The sequence below is a fragment of the Chroicocephalus ridibundus genome, chromosome 3 (assembly GCF_963924245.1).
Source record: "Chroicocephalus ridibundus chromosome 3, bChrRid1.1, whole genome shotgun sequence".
NCBI classification, from domain to species: domain Eukaryota; kingdom Metazoa; phylum Chordata; class Aves; order Charadriiformes; family Laridae; genus Chroicocephalus; species Chroicocephalus ridibundus.
In genome coordinates this window covers 6,624,955-6,641,937 of record NC_086286.1, presented here as the reverse complement: position 1 = coordinate 6,641,937, position 16,983 = coordinate 6,624,955, and the positions used below count along the sequence as shown (strand labels likewise).

Below are 16,983 nucleotides of genomic sequence, written 5' to 3'. Positions count from 1 at the left end.
TTACCATTAAAAACACCGGCAGAGGAAAAGGATCCTCTTCCCCAAGAGCAGAGATACAAAAGAGATACAGGGAAATCCAAGGGGCTGCAGTTGAGAGCAAGGCCTTGATCCTCCAAGATGCTGAGCTTTCTGGGATTTTGCACGTGTGCCTAGCTCCAAGCATGGGCCTTCACCGGGACTCGTCACAAGCCCAGACACACACGTACACATGCGTGTTTTGCTGGACGGGGGGCCGAGCATTCAGTGCTCCAAACATACAAAGCTGAAGTGCTTGTCATTAGCAATAAGAAATGTAACGTTCGCTTCTTTCTCCAACAGCCTCAGTCATTAAAAAGTCAGCTTTTATCACTGAGAATCCATAGACACTCCCCTGCTCAGGGCTGAATTCAGAGTTACCATAAGGAGATCCGTCTCCACAGATTTAGGTTAGTAGGCACGGAGAAAGAAAGGGAACTTAAACACTACTGATAATATCCGAGCAATAACTAGTGGTTTTGCCTGTTAATCTTGCTCTTTGGTTTCAAGGCGCATGCAGTACCTTCTATTTCCATGCAGGAGCTTTGGGAGTCTGCCCCAGTCTTCATCTCCTCCTCTGCAGAAACATCCTGTTGTCCTGTTAACGTGACAAATTGACAATGGCATCAGCTTGATGGCGGCGCGCAGGCAAGTCCATCCAAACAGGACACATATAGCACCGTATTTTTCAGAAAAGTACAGCTTCTTTTTCTCTTAAACGAACAACGTTGGGACTTATTTTATATATGAAAATATCACTTAAACTCTAAGCATTAAGTATGTTAAACAGCTCATCAGAACTGACGCTGGATTACTTTCCCCCCCCTCTTCTTTTGTAGCTCAGCCTTGACACACTGTTTCTCACAGGAGCCATTGCAAAACGCTCGCACTTGACAGTCAGTTCAGCAGAAGGAACAGAATCGCCCCACAGGCTTCTAGAACAACAACAACCACCAAGAAGGACAATAATAACAATGCCCTGCACCTGGGATCAATATGGTTAAACCCAAGTATTTGGAGACACGTGTCTTTTCCAGCAACACCAGAGATTACCGCACCACAACGGGTTGGCACACGACCTCTCCTAGCCGACAGCATTTTCTTCAGGTGGCAGAGATCAGGCTGAAACCCACTGGATGCTGAAACTGGAAGAACTAAGGTTCCCAACTGGTTCATTATCTCCCTCTCAAAGAATTTTGATACGAAACTTTACCTTGGGCTTGATCTTGTTCACACCCCACAGGCTGCACCGGGTCACTCTCCCGTGCACCTTTGGAGTCTTTCAGGGAATCTGAGGAAACAGCAAACAAACAAACCAACCAACCCTGCAGCGGTTGTTCATGCTGGAAAAGTCTGGTAGTTTCTTCAGACCCTTAGGTGCTAGCTTCACATTTGGCATTGTGATCCGCTGACAGATTTTCTATCTGATTAACCACAGTCTTATATACTACAAAAGTATACTCACGGGCTTCAGTTATTCAAATTGATTTCAGAACGTGTACACTTACCGAGCAGTTTTTTGCCTGCAGTACAAACCTTAAAGAAGGAGCTGGCAAGAAAGGACGTGTAGGAATAATCAGCAATGCTACCAAGAATTCTATTTCTAATGAATGGAGTGGCACAAAGCTATGAGAAATAGCACGAACCACAGCACTTGATAAATAAAGTGGTTTCTTATTTGTTTAGAACAACGCTTTTCATGGTTGGATTTCCACAAGCTTGACAAACATTAAATCCTATAAATCCCAGTGCAAATCCTAGCCTTATTTCACTTGATGTCGGAACTCCCAAGGTCATTATCGCGGCCAAGACTGCCTTTCCTTTTGGGGCAGACCATCAGAACGAACTGCCCAAAGCCGTAATCTGAACCAGTGGCACAGTGAGGTTTAAATCAGATGATGGAAGTCCAATGGCTATGCCATCTGCAGTCTTCAGAAATACAGGGCACTACTTTGTTGTGTCAAACGACATTTTCTGACAACAGCCACTCCTTAGTTTTTGCGCGGGGATGGAGAAATGCATCATTCCACCGCCGTCAGGAAATCCCAGCAACACCGCCACCCGTTTTAGCTCTGCTCATTCCCGTAACGCACCGCTTTCGCTGGATAAAGAGCTCTCTTTGAGCCTTGTTAAAAAACCCCACTGATCTAACTGGACATTTCTGCAAACTACAGGGGTAAGCACACTTGAGGTCATAACGACCGTAACAGATAATCACTATTGGCGTTCCAGGGTGAAGCACTTTCTAAAATGCTGCTAGATGAAACCGTTAAGTAACAGTGCCAACAGATCTAAGGTGCATCATAATAAATTATGCTATGACAGTCTCATTACAGTTCTACTTCTGGAAGGTCCCTTTCTACACTATAGCAAAGCAAACCCTGCAATACACCAAAGGATGCCCCGGTAAAACTGTTCCTGAAAGTTGCCAAGAATAATCTCTGACGGATAAGTGAGAAAGCTGGGTTGTTAACATCCGATCCAAATTTAATAATCTGTAGAAAAGGTATGCACTGAAAGTGTGTGGCTTTAATTAACTGCAAATAATCCCCCAAGGCAAATATTTAATTACCTGCACAGCTTCTTACTTCTTTCGTGGCATGACAATAAGTTTATAAATCCAAGTTTGAAAGCGGAATATCTCACTGATGTACAATTTGCTAAAATTTGCCCTTGCTGTGCTTTTTTTCACCCTACTGTGGACTTAGAATATTACTCACTGCTATCAGCTGGACCACGGCACTGGCCTTTCATACTAGGATGCCGCGTTGTGCCATGAGTTACTCGGGATTACCCTATCAGCCCGAATCAGAGAAAAAATAAATTAGAATTCCATCAAATTCCAAGTTTAATCAAAAAGCGAGTGGAAGGACGTCTTGGTATAAATGGGAATGGCACTAAAAGTCTGTAGCGAATTCTTCAAGCAAACTTTAAACCCATTGAGTGAAATTCTGGCTTTGCTGAAGTTTTTGACAAAGCTTTCAGGATATCAAACAAGCCAAGATTTGTATCACCTGTAGCCCCATACCCGAAATTAATATAATCTTTTTCCTCTATGGTTTGGTTGCATGTTTGTAAAAGGAACTGTACTGAAGAAGCCGGAATCAGATGTCCTCTGCCTTAAGCACCGTGCAGCCAGGGCCCGAACACAGCCCTTCAAACAGCCAAAAGTGATGATAAAGTGTGGTGTTACCTGTTATGGGTGGGAGAGATGCACGTGGCTCGGTCCCGTCAGACCTTTAGAGCTGTTTTATCCCACACGTACTGCACAGTACTTCATACTCCCAGACCTGTGCCTTTAATCTCAGTTCACTTGTGCCAACTTTTCTCCTAGAATGAGGAATGACTCCAATTTCATGCAAAAATCAATCCCCAGCATCAGAGGAACAATTACGCTATTTGGTCAATAGTAACAAATGGAGTTTAAGGAGCCTCGTGCTTGGCTGATGTATGCGCCCCGTCCACGCTGCTGTTTGTCATGGAGCATCACGTAACTTACGGCAAACCATGGTTAGCGCAGGGCGCGGGGAGTTGTCGCTACCCCCACCCGTCGGCACAGCTGTGACCCCACGGCAGTGCTGAGCGCCAGCATTAGGCACCGCTGCTGGAGACCACCTACGCTATTTGGCACATCTTCACACATTCCCAGAGCTGGCTCTGCACAGGTTGTTATTACGGGGCTGTAATCTTGTGTTAAACTTTTGTTTTCATCATAAACGGTTTTCTAATTGTTCCAGGGTTCGAGAAAGCAATTTAATCGCACAGAATTCCAAACTATCCCAGGCAACACACAATGATAATTTTGCACAAGTTATTTTTCGCAAAGCATGTTTCTGAAAAGAGCAGAGCGTGGACAGGAGTTACTGCCTAGCTGTAAGAGTCCACCGCTCTTATTTCAGCAGTAGAAATCAGCCTTTGCATTAGTATGCAGATTCTGAGTTTCAAAATCTTTAAGGTCAAGACCATGTCAAAGATTTCTTCTTTTCAAATGCAAATATTAGATCAAATATTCAAGCCAAAAGGTCCAAACACAGATTTACTTTTAGGATTAACAAGAATGAAATAAAGGAATAAACCCAGATTTATGAAGAAAATCTGAGCCACGGAAGAGTAAAAGTGTAAGACCAAATGCACCGGTAAATAAAAGGTGTTCCAAAATTGGATATGAGGCAAGAGTGCAACCTCCACTTCAGCTGGTGAGTAGCGGTGGGAAGCCCACAAATGCTGAAGATGTACTACTCTGCACGCAAGTTTTCAATAGGCTAGCGGTATTCCTCCAGCTCAGCTGGTCCTCTGCGCTCACTTACCCCTTCAGAGCCTTATGCAACTGGGCATAAGCCAGTGTCACGGTCCTAAATGATTCCGGGGTTTACAAAAGTTCTGGCCATGCCTAAAACCTTCCTTCACCTCTAATTGGCCAGGAAACTAACTCTGATTTTTTTTTAAATGGCATAAAGCAGTGTTAGTCTTCTCCTGACACAGGTGCTTATCTGTTAAGTCACAGCGGACAATCCAAGTCAGGATATTACTTTGCAGCACAGTACGCTCAGTGTTTTGCTAAAACAGGCTGGGCGCTATTTACCTTGCGTAACCTCAAATTGGGACTGGAAGGGTTAACATTCCTCCAGGCAGGACCGAAAATAACCAGTGTTTCTGATACTACGCTGGAGCACAGTTCCTAATGTCATTATTGAACACACATGGATGAACCAAACATGACATTTAACGACATAAAAGAACCAAAGCTAGGCCCCTTTGACTTACTGCACATCAAGCACTGAAGTGCTCATTGAAGTCTGAGCATCCCTTAGTTCCTTCAAACCTGCTTTTACTTGGTGGCTACAGTGACAGTGCCCACATCAGGAGCGCTCGGCTCCACTGTATTGAAACGACTGTCTCATGGGGCTGCATGGTTGAACGCGCCTGAGAATCAGCCCCAACCTTTAACAACCCCTGAGGAAAATAGGTGGATTTTAAGCGAGCCGATAAGAATACTCCCCGACTATATTCACTTTTCCAATATATCAACTGTACGTTGAATTCGGCTCCAAGAAAACCGTGTAGCTTACCGTAAACTACCGATCCTACCCTTCCTGCCAATAATCAGACACTATTTTGTCTAAATACCGCATAAACCCCCACGCTTTTCCACGCCATTCATATTTTTTGACTGTACGAAGCGACGCTGTTTAAACACAATTTTGCAAATGCTAAAGAAGAGGAGAAATGGTAAGATCTGCATGTTAAGTGGTTTTAATGATCTTTTAAAATTCACTTCGCCAGCTACTCTCTGTATGGCTTATTTACTGAGTCGTTTCTAATGTGCAACACACCTGGGTCCCGCATACAGCACAGATAAATCACCATGTTTTAGGGAGCCGTAAGAAGATTAAAGAGGGAAAAAGCTGGTCATTATGAAAGAAAGAGGTTCAGTGCGTTTTATTTTTTAAGCATGATACTGTGAAAAATGACTGGAGTATTTCCAGAGTGAAAGAAATCAAGCAGGCGTCTAAAATTACAGGTAATGGTGTGCACGGAGGCTGCCACATGATTAGGGTATTCTTTTGCCTCATAAACCGAGGAAAATGTGTTAAAATGAAGTACTATAAAATGGTGATTTATGAGAAGTTAGGGAGATATTCTTGAGCTTTGACTTTAAAATGTTATTTTTATATCCACTAAGATTTCATTTTAATCTATCTTTATGACAGATTAGATTTATTGGAGCCCAAGTTTATACGGCTTGGTAAAACAGACCTTTTTAGGTGCAACAACCTGTAGAGATGTTTTTGCAAGTGTTCGGGTAATAGACCAGGCAGTTCATCTCCACAGGTGGGGTCCACCGAGTCACGCTCCCACCCGCTAATGCTTTGAGCTGACAGAAGGGCATCTCCTCTAACCTCCCCCTCTCTCCACAAAAGAAAATTTCAGGTGCAGCCGGTATCGTAACGGTGGGCATCCTGCTGCTGCCAGAAGGGGCAGGGCCTGTTGTACAGGGCTCTGGGAATGAAAAAAAGCGGAGAAAAACCTGTCTGCCTCGGTTAGACCCTTCCCAGGAGACGATGCCGCACAGCTGAAGGTAAGGGTTGAGGTGGGGGGGGAGATGGAAGGAGTAGGCGCTCGCATCGGACCGACAGCAGCGCAGCTGGATGGCTCCAGGTCAGCTCGTATGTAAAAATAAGTAGGATCTAAATAAACCCGCTAAGGAGATTAGTGTCAGCTGTTGCGGCTGCCTGTACTGGCGAAGGGTAGAACAGAAATACCTCTTGAGTAGTTTATGGGCTGGACCCCCTTTGGATGCGTGATGCTACAGATAGGTCAGATTAAAAGGACAAGTAAATAAACTGCATTATGTACAGCTCAAAGTGACCATTAGGGAGAGCGTTAGGAGCGTCCACTTGGTTGGACAGTGACGTTTATGTACCTGGTTTAAAAAAAAACCCAAACCACACCATTTAGCTTGCGTTAGCCAATTTGCTTTCATAGAAATCCTTCTAACCAAGGGAGAGAAAAGTGTTATCACTGTACCCGGCATACAGAGCCACGGCTATGGTTGGGGGTGTTGAAACTCTTCTATTAAAAAGGTTCTTTTTCAGTTACCTATAATCGAAATTTTTCAGGCTGAAATTTTCCAGGTCTAATCATAGCCCAAGGGTGAAGTAAAAACATTTCACTGGGAGCTGCTGAGCGCTCAGCACTTCTGAAAATCAGGTCATTCATTTAGATGTCTTTATATATACTTAAGAGCTGATTTTAAACACCTCTTTTTGAACATATTGGCCTTTCAGTCAATCTTTTTCACCCACTTATCAATGTCTAATTTACGTCGATTTGCACAGCTGCACAGCATTTGAAATGCTCTATCTTTCAATTTATCCTTTCTCAATCATTTATGTCTTTAGAATATCAAGATTTTTCCACGGTGAGAACTACAGCTGGCCAAACAGGAATTTTATATCCAGTATGTTTTACAGGCGGGATACTTAACAGGCTTCTGGGTTACACAAAGTGAGTTTTTAGGGCTAACCCCTAGCCTTAATTCTGTTTCTGAGAACATAAGCCCTCCAGCTGACTGAATCTGACTCCATTTCAGAGCATGTAGAAAAATAGTGACTTGCTTTAAATGGCACTCCCACAGGAGCAGAGACTTTGGTGAACACCTGGAAATAATTAATCGCTACTTTATTTTTAAAATTAATTAGCATATGATTTAATTTAGTTGACCTTCAAATGAAAATTCAGTTCTTATTACGCGCTAACAAATTCAAATCAGCGTATTGTGCACAGAAACTTTGCCGTGATAACATAATGGGGAGTTCATTCTTCACCCGTACTAAATCCAGTTCTTTTTTTTTTTCTTGCATTTTTCTACCAGAAAGCCCTATCGTTAAATCAGGTTAAACAGTAATTGGTAGGATAGGTAACCGAGATGAAGAACACCCTCCTCTCTCGTAACCACGCACACGCACACATACTCCTCTTAAAAAAAAAATAAAATCCCATGTTCAAACCCATCCACAGCTAAACACAACGTGGTCCATTTAAAATGAGTTTCTAGTCCCAGCACAATCCTGTATGGACAGGCACACTAGACCGAGTGCAGCCTGTCTCATACGTTTTATCTGCTGCATAAACATTAATGACTTTAATCACTTTGTTCTGCCCTTACACTTCATAAAGAGAAGCATCTCTAACTTGAAATACGCTGCGTAGAAAGGATCTACTTCCATATGCACAGTAATGAAGCGCTACGAAGGTGCTGCCTAGAGATGTCAGCTCTCCCCCCAAGAGCTAACAGTTACGCGTGCAAGTTTTCAAGGGTAAAATTGCAACACTTCTTTGCGGTATTTCCAGACAGTGGAAACAGAAACTTGGCACAGGCTGGAATAAGTGGCTACCTTCACAGCATAACATCAAACATCTTGATATTCTTGGAATATGACTGTTCTGCTTTTTTTTTTTTTTTTTTGGAGGACAGACACAGCACTCAAAAAATTCAGTCAGCTCAAAGGCCACACGCAAACTGGGCCCACGTGGACTTTTTTCCCCTGTACAGTGTCTCTTCTATTGTGAATAACAGAAGAGAGAAACTTTCACATTAATATGAGATTTGTAATCTCACAGTAGGTTTTCACTCTAATCAGAGCCCCTCAAGACATGATTCCTGCACGGTTCCATGCACTTATCACGAAACACCCCCTTTCATGTTCCCAATCCTTCCCCTTTTCCTTTCAAAAAAACTGCCAAAGACTACTCAGGTAAGACAAAAAATACTGGAACTTCATGGTAGCAGAGATACGCGTGCTCGGTTTTGAATACCACCACATTTTAGAGCAATAAATAACTATTTCAATGTGTTTGCTATATTCTAATCCCAGAAGTATGAGAAAAAATAAGCAGAAAAACTACTAGTCAACTCTAATTGGAGTCAAAATACTTGTTTTGGTGCACTCACCAGAACTGACATTTGAAAGACTGCTATACTTCCATGGTAGGCCTGGAAACCTCCTATTCCGAGTGATTTAAACTATGCATTTTGGGAATACGTAGCCTAGACTTACTTGCCACCAATCTCCTTTCACAGTAATCAGGTGGAAGGACTGGAAAAACATAATTTCTATAAATGCTTTGCATCCAGTTCATTTAGTTGAAGATAAACCGCAGAAATGAGTACACTCCAGAACCTGGCAGGTTTTAGCTGTGTTAACGCAGTGGGCAAATAATTTGAAGGCTGAAATTTATTTCAGGAGCAGCAGGTGTTTTCAGAAATGCCAGGATTTTGTAAAAGCGCCATTTCCCAAGCAGTAGCAAGTTTTTCGTAACACTGGTATTCACTTTAAAACACCTCAAACTCTAAAATCTGAAAAGTTGAAAGCCTGCTAATGGAAATAAAGATTAAAACCACGGCCTGGTGGATGCGGCAGCGTCACCGTTCAAAATTCTTGGTTACATTTAAAAAACTCGCAAGCAAATCCCCAAACGTGTTCTTTTCCCCACCATTCCCTTTTTCTACTGGTACGACTTTACAAATAAAATAAGTGGAGGAGAGTCTTTCTTGCTCCTTTTTCCCTTACAGATGCTTTCCGTCTTACTTTTGAGGAGAAGGTAGGACCATCGAAGAGAAACCGCCCTTCGGATTTCTCAGGGCACTATCTCTTCCGTCAGCCTCTCAAGAGAAGAGGGGAAAACACTATGCTCAGCGTATTACAGGAAAAGCAAGACCTGTAGCACCACAATGGCTACTTCCCTGAGACGAGACAATTAACACAATGGGTGAAAAAACTGGAGTGGTTACACACTGAGACGGTCACTGAAAAGCAAAGCAGAAGACACTGGCTTCATAGTCAGGAACAAGCATTCAAAGCAATACCAGAACGCTGGGACCTTCAGTAAGACTGCAGACAGCAAAAAAAAAAAAAAAAAAAAAAAAAAAAATCCAAACCCAAAGCCTCACCATGACCCTCACATTATGAAATATAAAAAACGCATCTGTTGGGGGATCTTATAGATAGAGGATACATAAGCAGGCCAAATGTCAGGGGGAAAAAAAAAAAAAAAAGATAAATGAATGACAGGCAATCACCAACTATGCTGGGGCTGAATTTCTGCCTTCCACTAGCCTTGCCACGGCTTCAATCCGTGAAGATATCAAAAGCAAAAGCCAGTGCTCCAGCAAGGGTTGGTGCTTTTTTTTTTTCTTCCCCCCCCCGCAGGATCAATCAATCAGTTAAGAAAGCACTTAAATCAACCTGCACAAGGCTTTGAACTCATAATCAGGTAAGTATGTGGGCTCTCTCGCATGTGTCTTTGGAACAAAAGGGCAAGATCTCACACCCCGTCACACTTATCTAGAAAAATGAGAAGAGAGTCAAGCAGCGACGCTGAATTACACATTAAATCTTTTAAAATAAATAAGTTAATGGATGTTAATAATTATGTTATCTCAGTAAAATGCATTAAAATTTTCTATTAGTCTTTCTTGAAGGCTGTACTGATGGACTGTATTTATTATAGATAGCATAACTGTTTTGAATTACCAGTAGCGAACGTTTTATAAATCACCCAGGCTTTTTCCTGACGTACCCCCAGAAAAATGCCAAAAACCATAGACCGGCACAAGCAATTAATAGCGTGATATCATAAAAGTATCAAAAACAATACGTCTGTGCACTGGTTCCTATCTGTAAACCAACAACTCCACAGGAAAAATCTCAGCTTGAAACATTTAAATTAGATCATCTCTCTTTCTTGTTTCCTAAACTCCCTGTCATTTGGCCCCGTGACACTTTTAAATATTTATCACAAACTAAATGATCTGAGTGCCCAGCACAGTCTGCACAAGATAAACACTACTTTCTCCCTCTCAATTATGACTTCATCTCCTCCTGTCTCCTCTTGATGTGTTTATAGCTATTGTGTTTTTCTTTTTCCCCATCAGGAGAGCACGGAATAGGCAGCTAATATTGCTGAGATAGATGTGCACGCTCAACTTTACGCCTGTGAGTCGCCCCAGCGAGCCCAAGCTTTGGGCTTATGTCTGATATGTCATGTATGATATTTTAGTATTAGCTCTATAACAAGAGGACTTAGGAATTCATAACATCTCTCCTACCAGCATAACAGCTGGTGCCAAGTACTTCATTACAAAGACTGTTGTAAATGAAAATCCAAGCATTTACCTATTCCTGTATCCTTTAACTGTGATTTTGGCAATTTCCAGACAAAGGAAAATAAGGCTTTACAAAATGGCCTCTTGGGAATGGGCATTTTGAAAGACAATTTACAATCTGTACCTTTATCCTCGCTCAGCTCTGTTTCTTCTGCTGGTGATAGGCTGGCTACAGCTGAAGGTTTTGTCTCATCTATAAGAACCAAGGAAATGAAAGAGAAGTTATTCATTAGATAGCAAACTGATGAACCACTTTACTGAAAAAAAGCGTTACGCCTTATTGAGGCCAGATACTAGGCCTGAATTTGATTTTCTGGGCTTCCATCCATTCACCGGCCATTACAGGTCTGATTGTCTTCCCCCTAAGCCAGGGGTAAACTTACATTACGATACTGCCAGATCAAGTCTATATTTCAATTTCTCATAATACAGCGAGAGGACCAGCTAGCAGTTTCATGGGTAGGCTGGTGTTGCTATTTGCTTAGAGATTCTTTTTTTTTCATTTAATCCATCTATTTTGAGAAAAAAAACAATTAAGCCATTCTTAACTTTAATCATGTGCATGAATCCCATTGGAATCAAAATGATTACATGCAAATGCTTTCCTGAAAACAGATGCTTTCATGAATCAGGCCTGAAATCTAGCAAGTCCCTGAAAATCTGTGGCTTGGATTTTTTTCATCGGCAGACCATGCAGGTAAAACTACTGGAGTTAACAGATAAAGCTAGTACCTGAATTTAATAGAATTTTTAAACTTTCACTGTTGCTTTTTCTTGGCAATTTCTATAGTTCTAAAACCTTTATAAGCCTTTGTTTTCATTTCTCTCCTCTGATGATTCTGACAAAATTTTTTTTCCTAATACAGTCATCGAGCGTTTTTAACTAGCTTGAAACAAGAGCTCTGAACCACCTGCCATTTTGTTGTTCCACGTGTTAACTGGGAAGTTCACTGATGATAGACCGGAGGCCAGACTTTAAAAAAAATCCCATGGTAATAGCTGAAAAATTTCAGGCCAGTCTTTGTGCACTATATCCGTTTTTTTTCCACTATTCTGTAATAAAAATATATAAATCTTTATGTAACAGACTGGGTAAGAACACAGCGTCCATTTTTATGTAACAGACTGGGTAAGAATACAGCGTCTATTTTTGCTCTTGCATTTTCTTTCACAATATCAAAGTATATTGTTTGTGATTTGTCACACTCAGGTGAAGGTTATGCCTTTTGGTTTAGAAAATACAAATAAGAACTGTAACATTTGATGGGATTGCTCCTTAGAGCGATCATTCATAGTGATTAGAAACATTTTAGGCGTACAACTGCCTAGCTTAGAAAATCAGGCCATTTTCTACTACCAAGAAAGGGCACAGAAGAAGCAATCTAAAAGTTCCCGACGATGTTTTGCCTCCACAATGAGTAGAGTGGAAAGCAGCAGCAGCAACTCATTAGCTGAACGTAACTAACTTGAGGTAATTATACACCTCTCCCTTCTTGTCACTATGTGAACCAGTAGGGATAAACGTTAAGCCGAATAATTTTTTCCCGTAACACTGCATGCCTGTGGTTTAGGAGGTGATTCATGGACTATGCGTAGGCACAACGCTATCTTTAGGCATGTACCTAAAACGTGATCCTAAAGTATGACATTTTCTGGATCTGGGACCTAAAATGTCTGGATCTTTTCTTTGACGCTTTTCATGAAAGCAACAAAACACGACTACTGACATGAGATAGGAAAAGAATGTACATCATGGCTCTGATAAACCAGCTCTGACAGCTCGTAACATAACAAGTCATAATGACGGTTTTGGGAAAAACACAATGCATTTAAGACACCTCCAGTAGCAAAGTCGTAATTTAGAGAGGTACACATTCCTTAATTCTCTTGGGAAAAATGAAACGTATCTCATTCAATCGAACTGTTTTTCAAATCAAAATACCGGGGAAGTACACACTCCATCAGAGTGAACAGAGCTGACAAGCACAACGGGCTGTATTTGGCACCTGCCGACAGTAGTATAACAGAGTTTAACGGGAACCTCTGCAGGCGGAGCTAGGAGCGAGCTAGCAGCCAAGCAGTACCTGGCACGGTTAAAAGCTCAATATTGCTTGGGCAAAGCTACACATCTGCCTAGTCAGAGATTCAGAACGGAGTCTAGAATCAGAGCAACTCATTCCTCCCTTCTCCCTGGTCCCCTTTGCCTGTTTAAAATGTGGCTAGCATAAAAGCGAAAAAAATCAGGAAAGGAAACGTGGTTGTCCTCCAGCACTTACAGAACACCACTGCATACTTATCTTGGGGAGGATAAAGGGCCTAGGTCCAAAGTTTGCGGAGGTCCATGGGAGTCTCTTTTATTCTATAATACTATGCGCCTATCGCTTCACCTCCTACTGACTGCCCCGCGGAAGGACATGAAGAAGAGGTGACAAAGGGGACATGAAACATAGAAGGACTTCAAGCACTTGTGGACAGCACGAGCTGTTAACACCTAGTTGCAGAAGACTGACCTGTGGAGTGCAGGGAGCAATGCTGCACTTCCACATACGCACTGCCCAACACGCAGGACAAAAAGAAAGACCCTTATCAAATGAGTTGCTCATCTGGAAACAGCCACAATGCGGTAAGCAAACCAGATATGTCAAGAATCTAGGCCTTCTAAATTTTTTTTGCTGCATTTACTGGTCGGCCTTCTTCAGCTCAACCTCCCCCATATTGAAAACCATCTTCAATTCCGATTAAAGAAAAAAAAGTTCTGAAGAAAGCTGTTTCGTGCTCTCTGGATTAAGTATGTATAGGCAACATCCTGCACTACAATGAGAAAGAAACCAACCAAACAAGAAAAGCATTGTGTTACATGTAACACTACAGTAAAAGAAATCCTTAAGAAATGAGGGAATTTACAGACATTTTGATTGTCACTTCAGCTCTTTTGACAATTGATTAATTCTACTTGTCCTTTGCATTGAACAGAGTTGGACAGGATGAAAAATACAACCATAAACAGAAAAAAAAAATCTATTGTGAACACAGACTGACATTATATTTTAAGATATTGAACTCACTATAATTTATAAGCATGCCATCTGCAAACCCCACTGCTCGTGAACTCTGACATTCTTTTGCAATATATGCAATATCTATCTGTATGGATTTAAATCTTCATAACCCCTGAGCTTTGTGTAGACAATTGATTAAAACCCAAAAATACCCTTTAAAATCTTCTGAAGTACAGTTTTCATGAATGGAAGGCTGCTTCCTCCTCCTCCAAATTTCCTTTTCCCCCATTTCTAGTCTATGCAGAAAGCTATTTTGCTGTAGACGGAGGGAAAATTCAGTCTTTCTAGTTAGAGGATTAGCTAGGGCTAGAGTCCACCTTAAAAGGAGAACCTAGAGCTGGTAAGCTAAAGAGGGAAGTCTGCATTCCCATACATTCATTCATAATGAATGGAGTTGTGGTCTCTGATGGGAGAATTGCTCGAGACCCTGAGCTAATCTGGTGAAAATGCACAAACATTCAATAGCATTGACTAAAGCTATTGTTCACCAACGTGGCTAAAACCTGGGAAGGCCCTTTAAGGAACTCAGTACAAACCTGCTTCTCGGCTCTGGCCCTCGGTTTCTTCAGTGTTTTGCTTCTCCTCTGTGCCATCACCACCTATCGAGGAAAACACATAGAAATTATTTATGACGTGTCTTTTTATTGGTAACAGCAGCAGCAATATTAATTGTAACCAATGCAGCACAAACTGCTAATTTACAGCAAGATGCTGTGATAAAAGGGGAGGGATGTAAAGGTAAACTGAAAAAACCTGCAATCATAACCTGTTACATTTAAAACAGTCACATTTTCACATCTCAAGCTCAGGAAGGGGGATTAGACTGAAGATTTTTATCTCAATAGGCACACTGGAAATATCTGTGTACCAAATAAAGGTACGTTTCCCTAAATACTGTCTGCAACTGATGAAATTGTTGCTTGAGCTTCATCTATGTACATTATGAAGATTTTTTTCCTAAGATTATTTTCCTTCAGTAACATTTCCACAAGCTCCCTGAAGTGGCTGAGTTTCTGACTTGCAGAACCTACTGTTGATGCCTATGGAAGGTAAGATTAGGAGGGGAAGAATCGCCCGAAATTTATTTTAAAGCAAAAAGCATAATGCCACTTAGCTGAAGCATAAAAATGCATCACAAACGACTGCAAAGAAGGGAGCAAAACAAACCAAAGTAAGATTGCTAGGATTGAATGCGTTTTCCCCCTTTTTACATTCACATTCATTCCCAATTTTCTCCACTACTTTACATTCGCATTCATTATCCATTTTCTTCCCTCCAGCTCCCTCCTTGGAAGGCAGGTACCAAACAGCGAATCACCACCGAGAAAAGTAACACCCTGGGGAACATCTATGGACGCGAGGATCAAGCTCTCTTAACCTTTGCTTGGCCCGATTAGAAATATATCAGGAAGTCTGTATTTTCAGCGATGGAGAAGGCTCTTTTAGGTTCATAATAATCTCAGGGGCTGCAGTGCAGCACGCTGGATCAGCTGCGATGGCTCCACTCCCTCTTTTCCAGCATGGCGAGATAGACAGCGAGAACAGCTGAGTACCAGCCTTAATGAGGCATTTGAAAAACTGACTGCTGAGCAGATACACTGGGAGAAAAGAAATTCATTCCCCGGCCTGTAAATGGCTTGATAACGATACACATATTTTTTGCTGTGATCTTTTCTGGCTCCTGGGTTTTTCTGATTACAGCTTCTCTAAAGCAACGCGGTTAAAGTTCCTCGCGCCTCCACCTTGCTTTTACTTAACACATGGAGTCTGCTGAAGAGAACAGCAGTAGCCCAAGTGCAATTAGGTGGATGGAAGAAAAACAGAGAAAGCGTGTGTTTTTCAGAAACAAACGTACAACTGGTGGCACGCCGCGCTCGGCTAATATTTAAAGGCTGAGGTATGACGCTCTCCCTCTTTCCAGCAGGCAATACATCCCGGCATCCAGCAGATGGGACTAGCGGAGAAGTATTTCCAGGCTGACCCTGCAAGAAAGCTGCTCTCAGGAGCAGATGAGACGAAGCAGGAGTTTGACACCCCACCTGAGAAAAGAGAAGTGGGAAGGGAGCGGCTGATGGCCATCAGCAGAGACTCGGGCCTCCTGCCCACTTGGTAACTCTTTGTACCGATTACCAGCCCTGATGGATGGCCAGCTACAGGGATTTCTTAGCACATTAGTGAGCTCTAACTTGTAAAAAATCGCATTACATGGATGACCAAAATGGCGTGATAGAACCAGCTGGATTTTTTCCCTTTCCCCCTTGAAATCAAAAAGTATTCTTTTCAAAATCAGCGTTCGGCCTGTCCATGCCCATCAGGAGAACCGCACGCAAAATAGGAAGTTAGCTGTACTAGAAGATAAACTTCTCCTTCCCCCTCCCCTTCTAAAACGTGGGCTTGGGAATTTGAAAGCTTTGCAGCAAGCAATTAATAAATAAGGAAAAAAATAATCCTTTGTATCACCAGGATGTGTCTCAAAGGGATAAAGTCATCTAGCTCAGGAAGTGTGGCAGGGAACAGTACATTCAAGGCAATCCTGTAGCACAACAGTGCAGTGACACTTGAAAAATCCTCACCGTTAGGTCAGATCCAAAGAGAATATTGCATCACCGTGAAACAAGCGGTGCCAGAGCTGAAAGGATTTCATTATGGTCAAGCGCAACGTGTTTCTCTTTGCATAGAAGGACTTTACATTCAGAAAAAGCAGGACAGCCATAAATGGTAACTACCAATATATCATTGAAAATCATTTCAGCAATTACCTTCCTGCATTCACAACGTAAAACTGCATTTCCAGATGACACTTGTTTCTACATCCTTTATAACAAGTACAACCATAACCATGAGTTATTTGGCTAACATCAGGTATTTCAAGGATTCATTCATGTTTATTGCCAAGGGACTACTTCTCTCGCTAAAGTCACTTACTCAGAGCAAACTTCAGCTACAAAAGAAAGTTCAAGTGATCATCTGGTTCATTAGATTATCAGATAAAGCACATATTCATCATAACATTTTGTCAACCCTAAGTCTACTATTTCACTGGAGATTCACTGCTTAAGACTGGTATAACAGAATTATAATTACAGCACTATATATTGGATTCTCAACATGTTTTCCATCTAATGCTTCATTTTATTCCTTTAGAAAGAAAAATGTAAAAGACTTTAAGCAGAAGCTTCACCTCTTGTACTTTGACCCAGTCCAACAGACTGACTGGATCGTGACATGAAAATTAATCTT

At 41.8% G+C, this 16,983-nt stretch overlaps 1 protein-coding gene across 4 annotated transcripts in view; it reads right to left on the bottom strand.

Annotated features, from left to right (window-relative positions):
- MACROD2 (mono-ADP ribosylhydrolase 2) overlaps window positions 1–16,983 on the bottom strand; it is an 893,215-nt gene that overhangs the window by 42,559 nt on the left and 833,673 nt on the right. For 3 of the 4 annotated variants that reach the window (XM_063327858.1, XM_063327857.1, XM_063327856.1), the window contains exons 12-15: window positions 14,280–14,342; window positions 10,809–10,877; window positions 1,229–1,306; window positions 539–613 (exon numbers count right to left, since the gene is read on the bottom strand). In XM_063327858.1, coding sequence (XP_063183928.1) covers window positions 539–613; window positions 1,229–1,306; window positions 10,809–10,877; window positions 14,280–14,342 — 285 coding nt within the window. The remainder of the gene's footprint in view (window positions 1–538; window positions 614–1,228; window positions 1,307–10,808; window positions 10,878–14,279; window positions 14,343–16,983) is intronic. The other variant, XM_063327859.1, reaches the window with a different exon arrangement.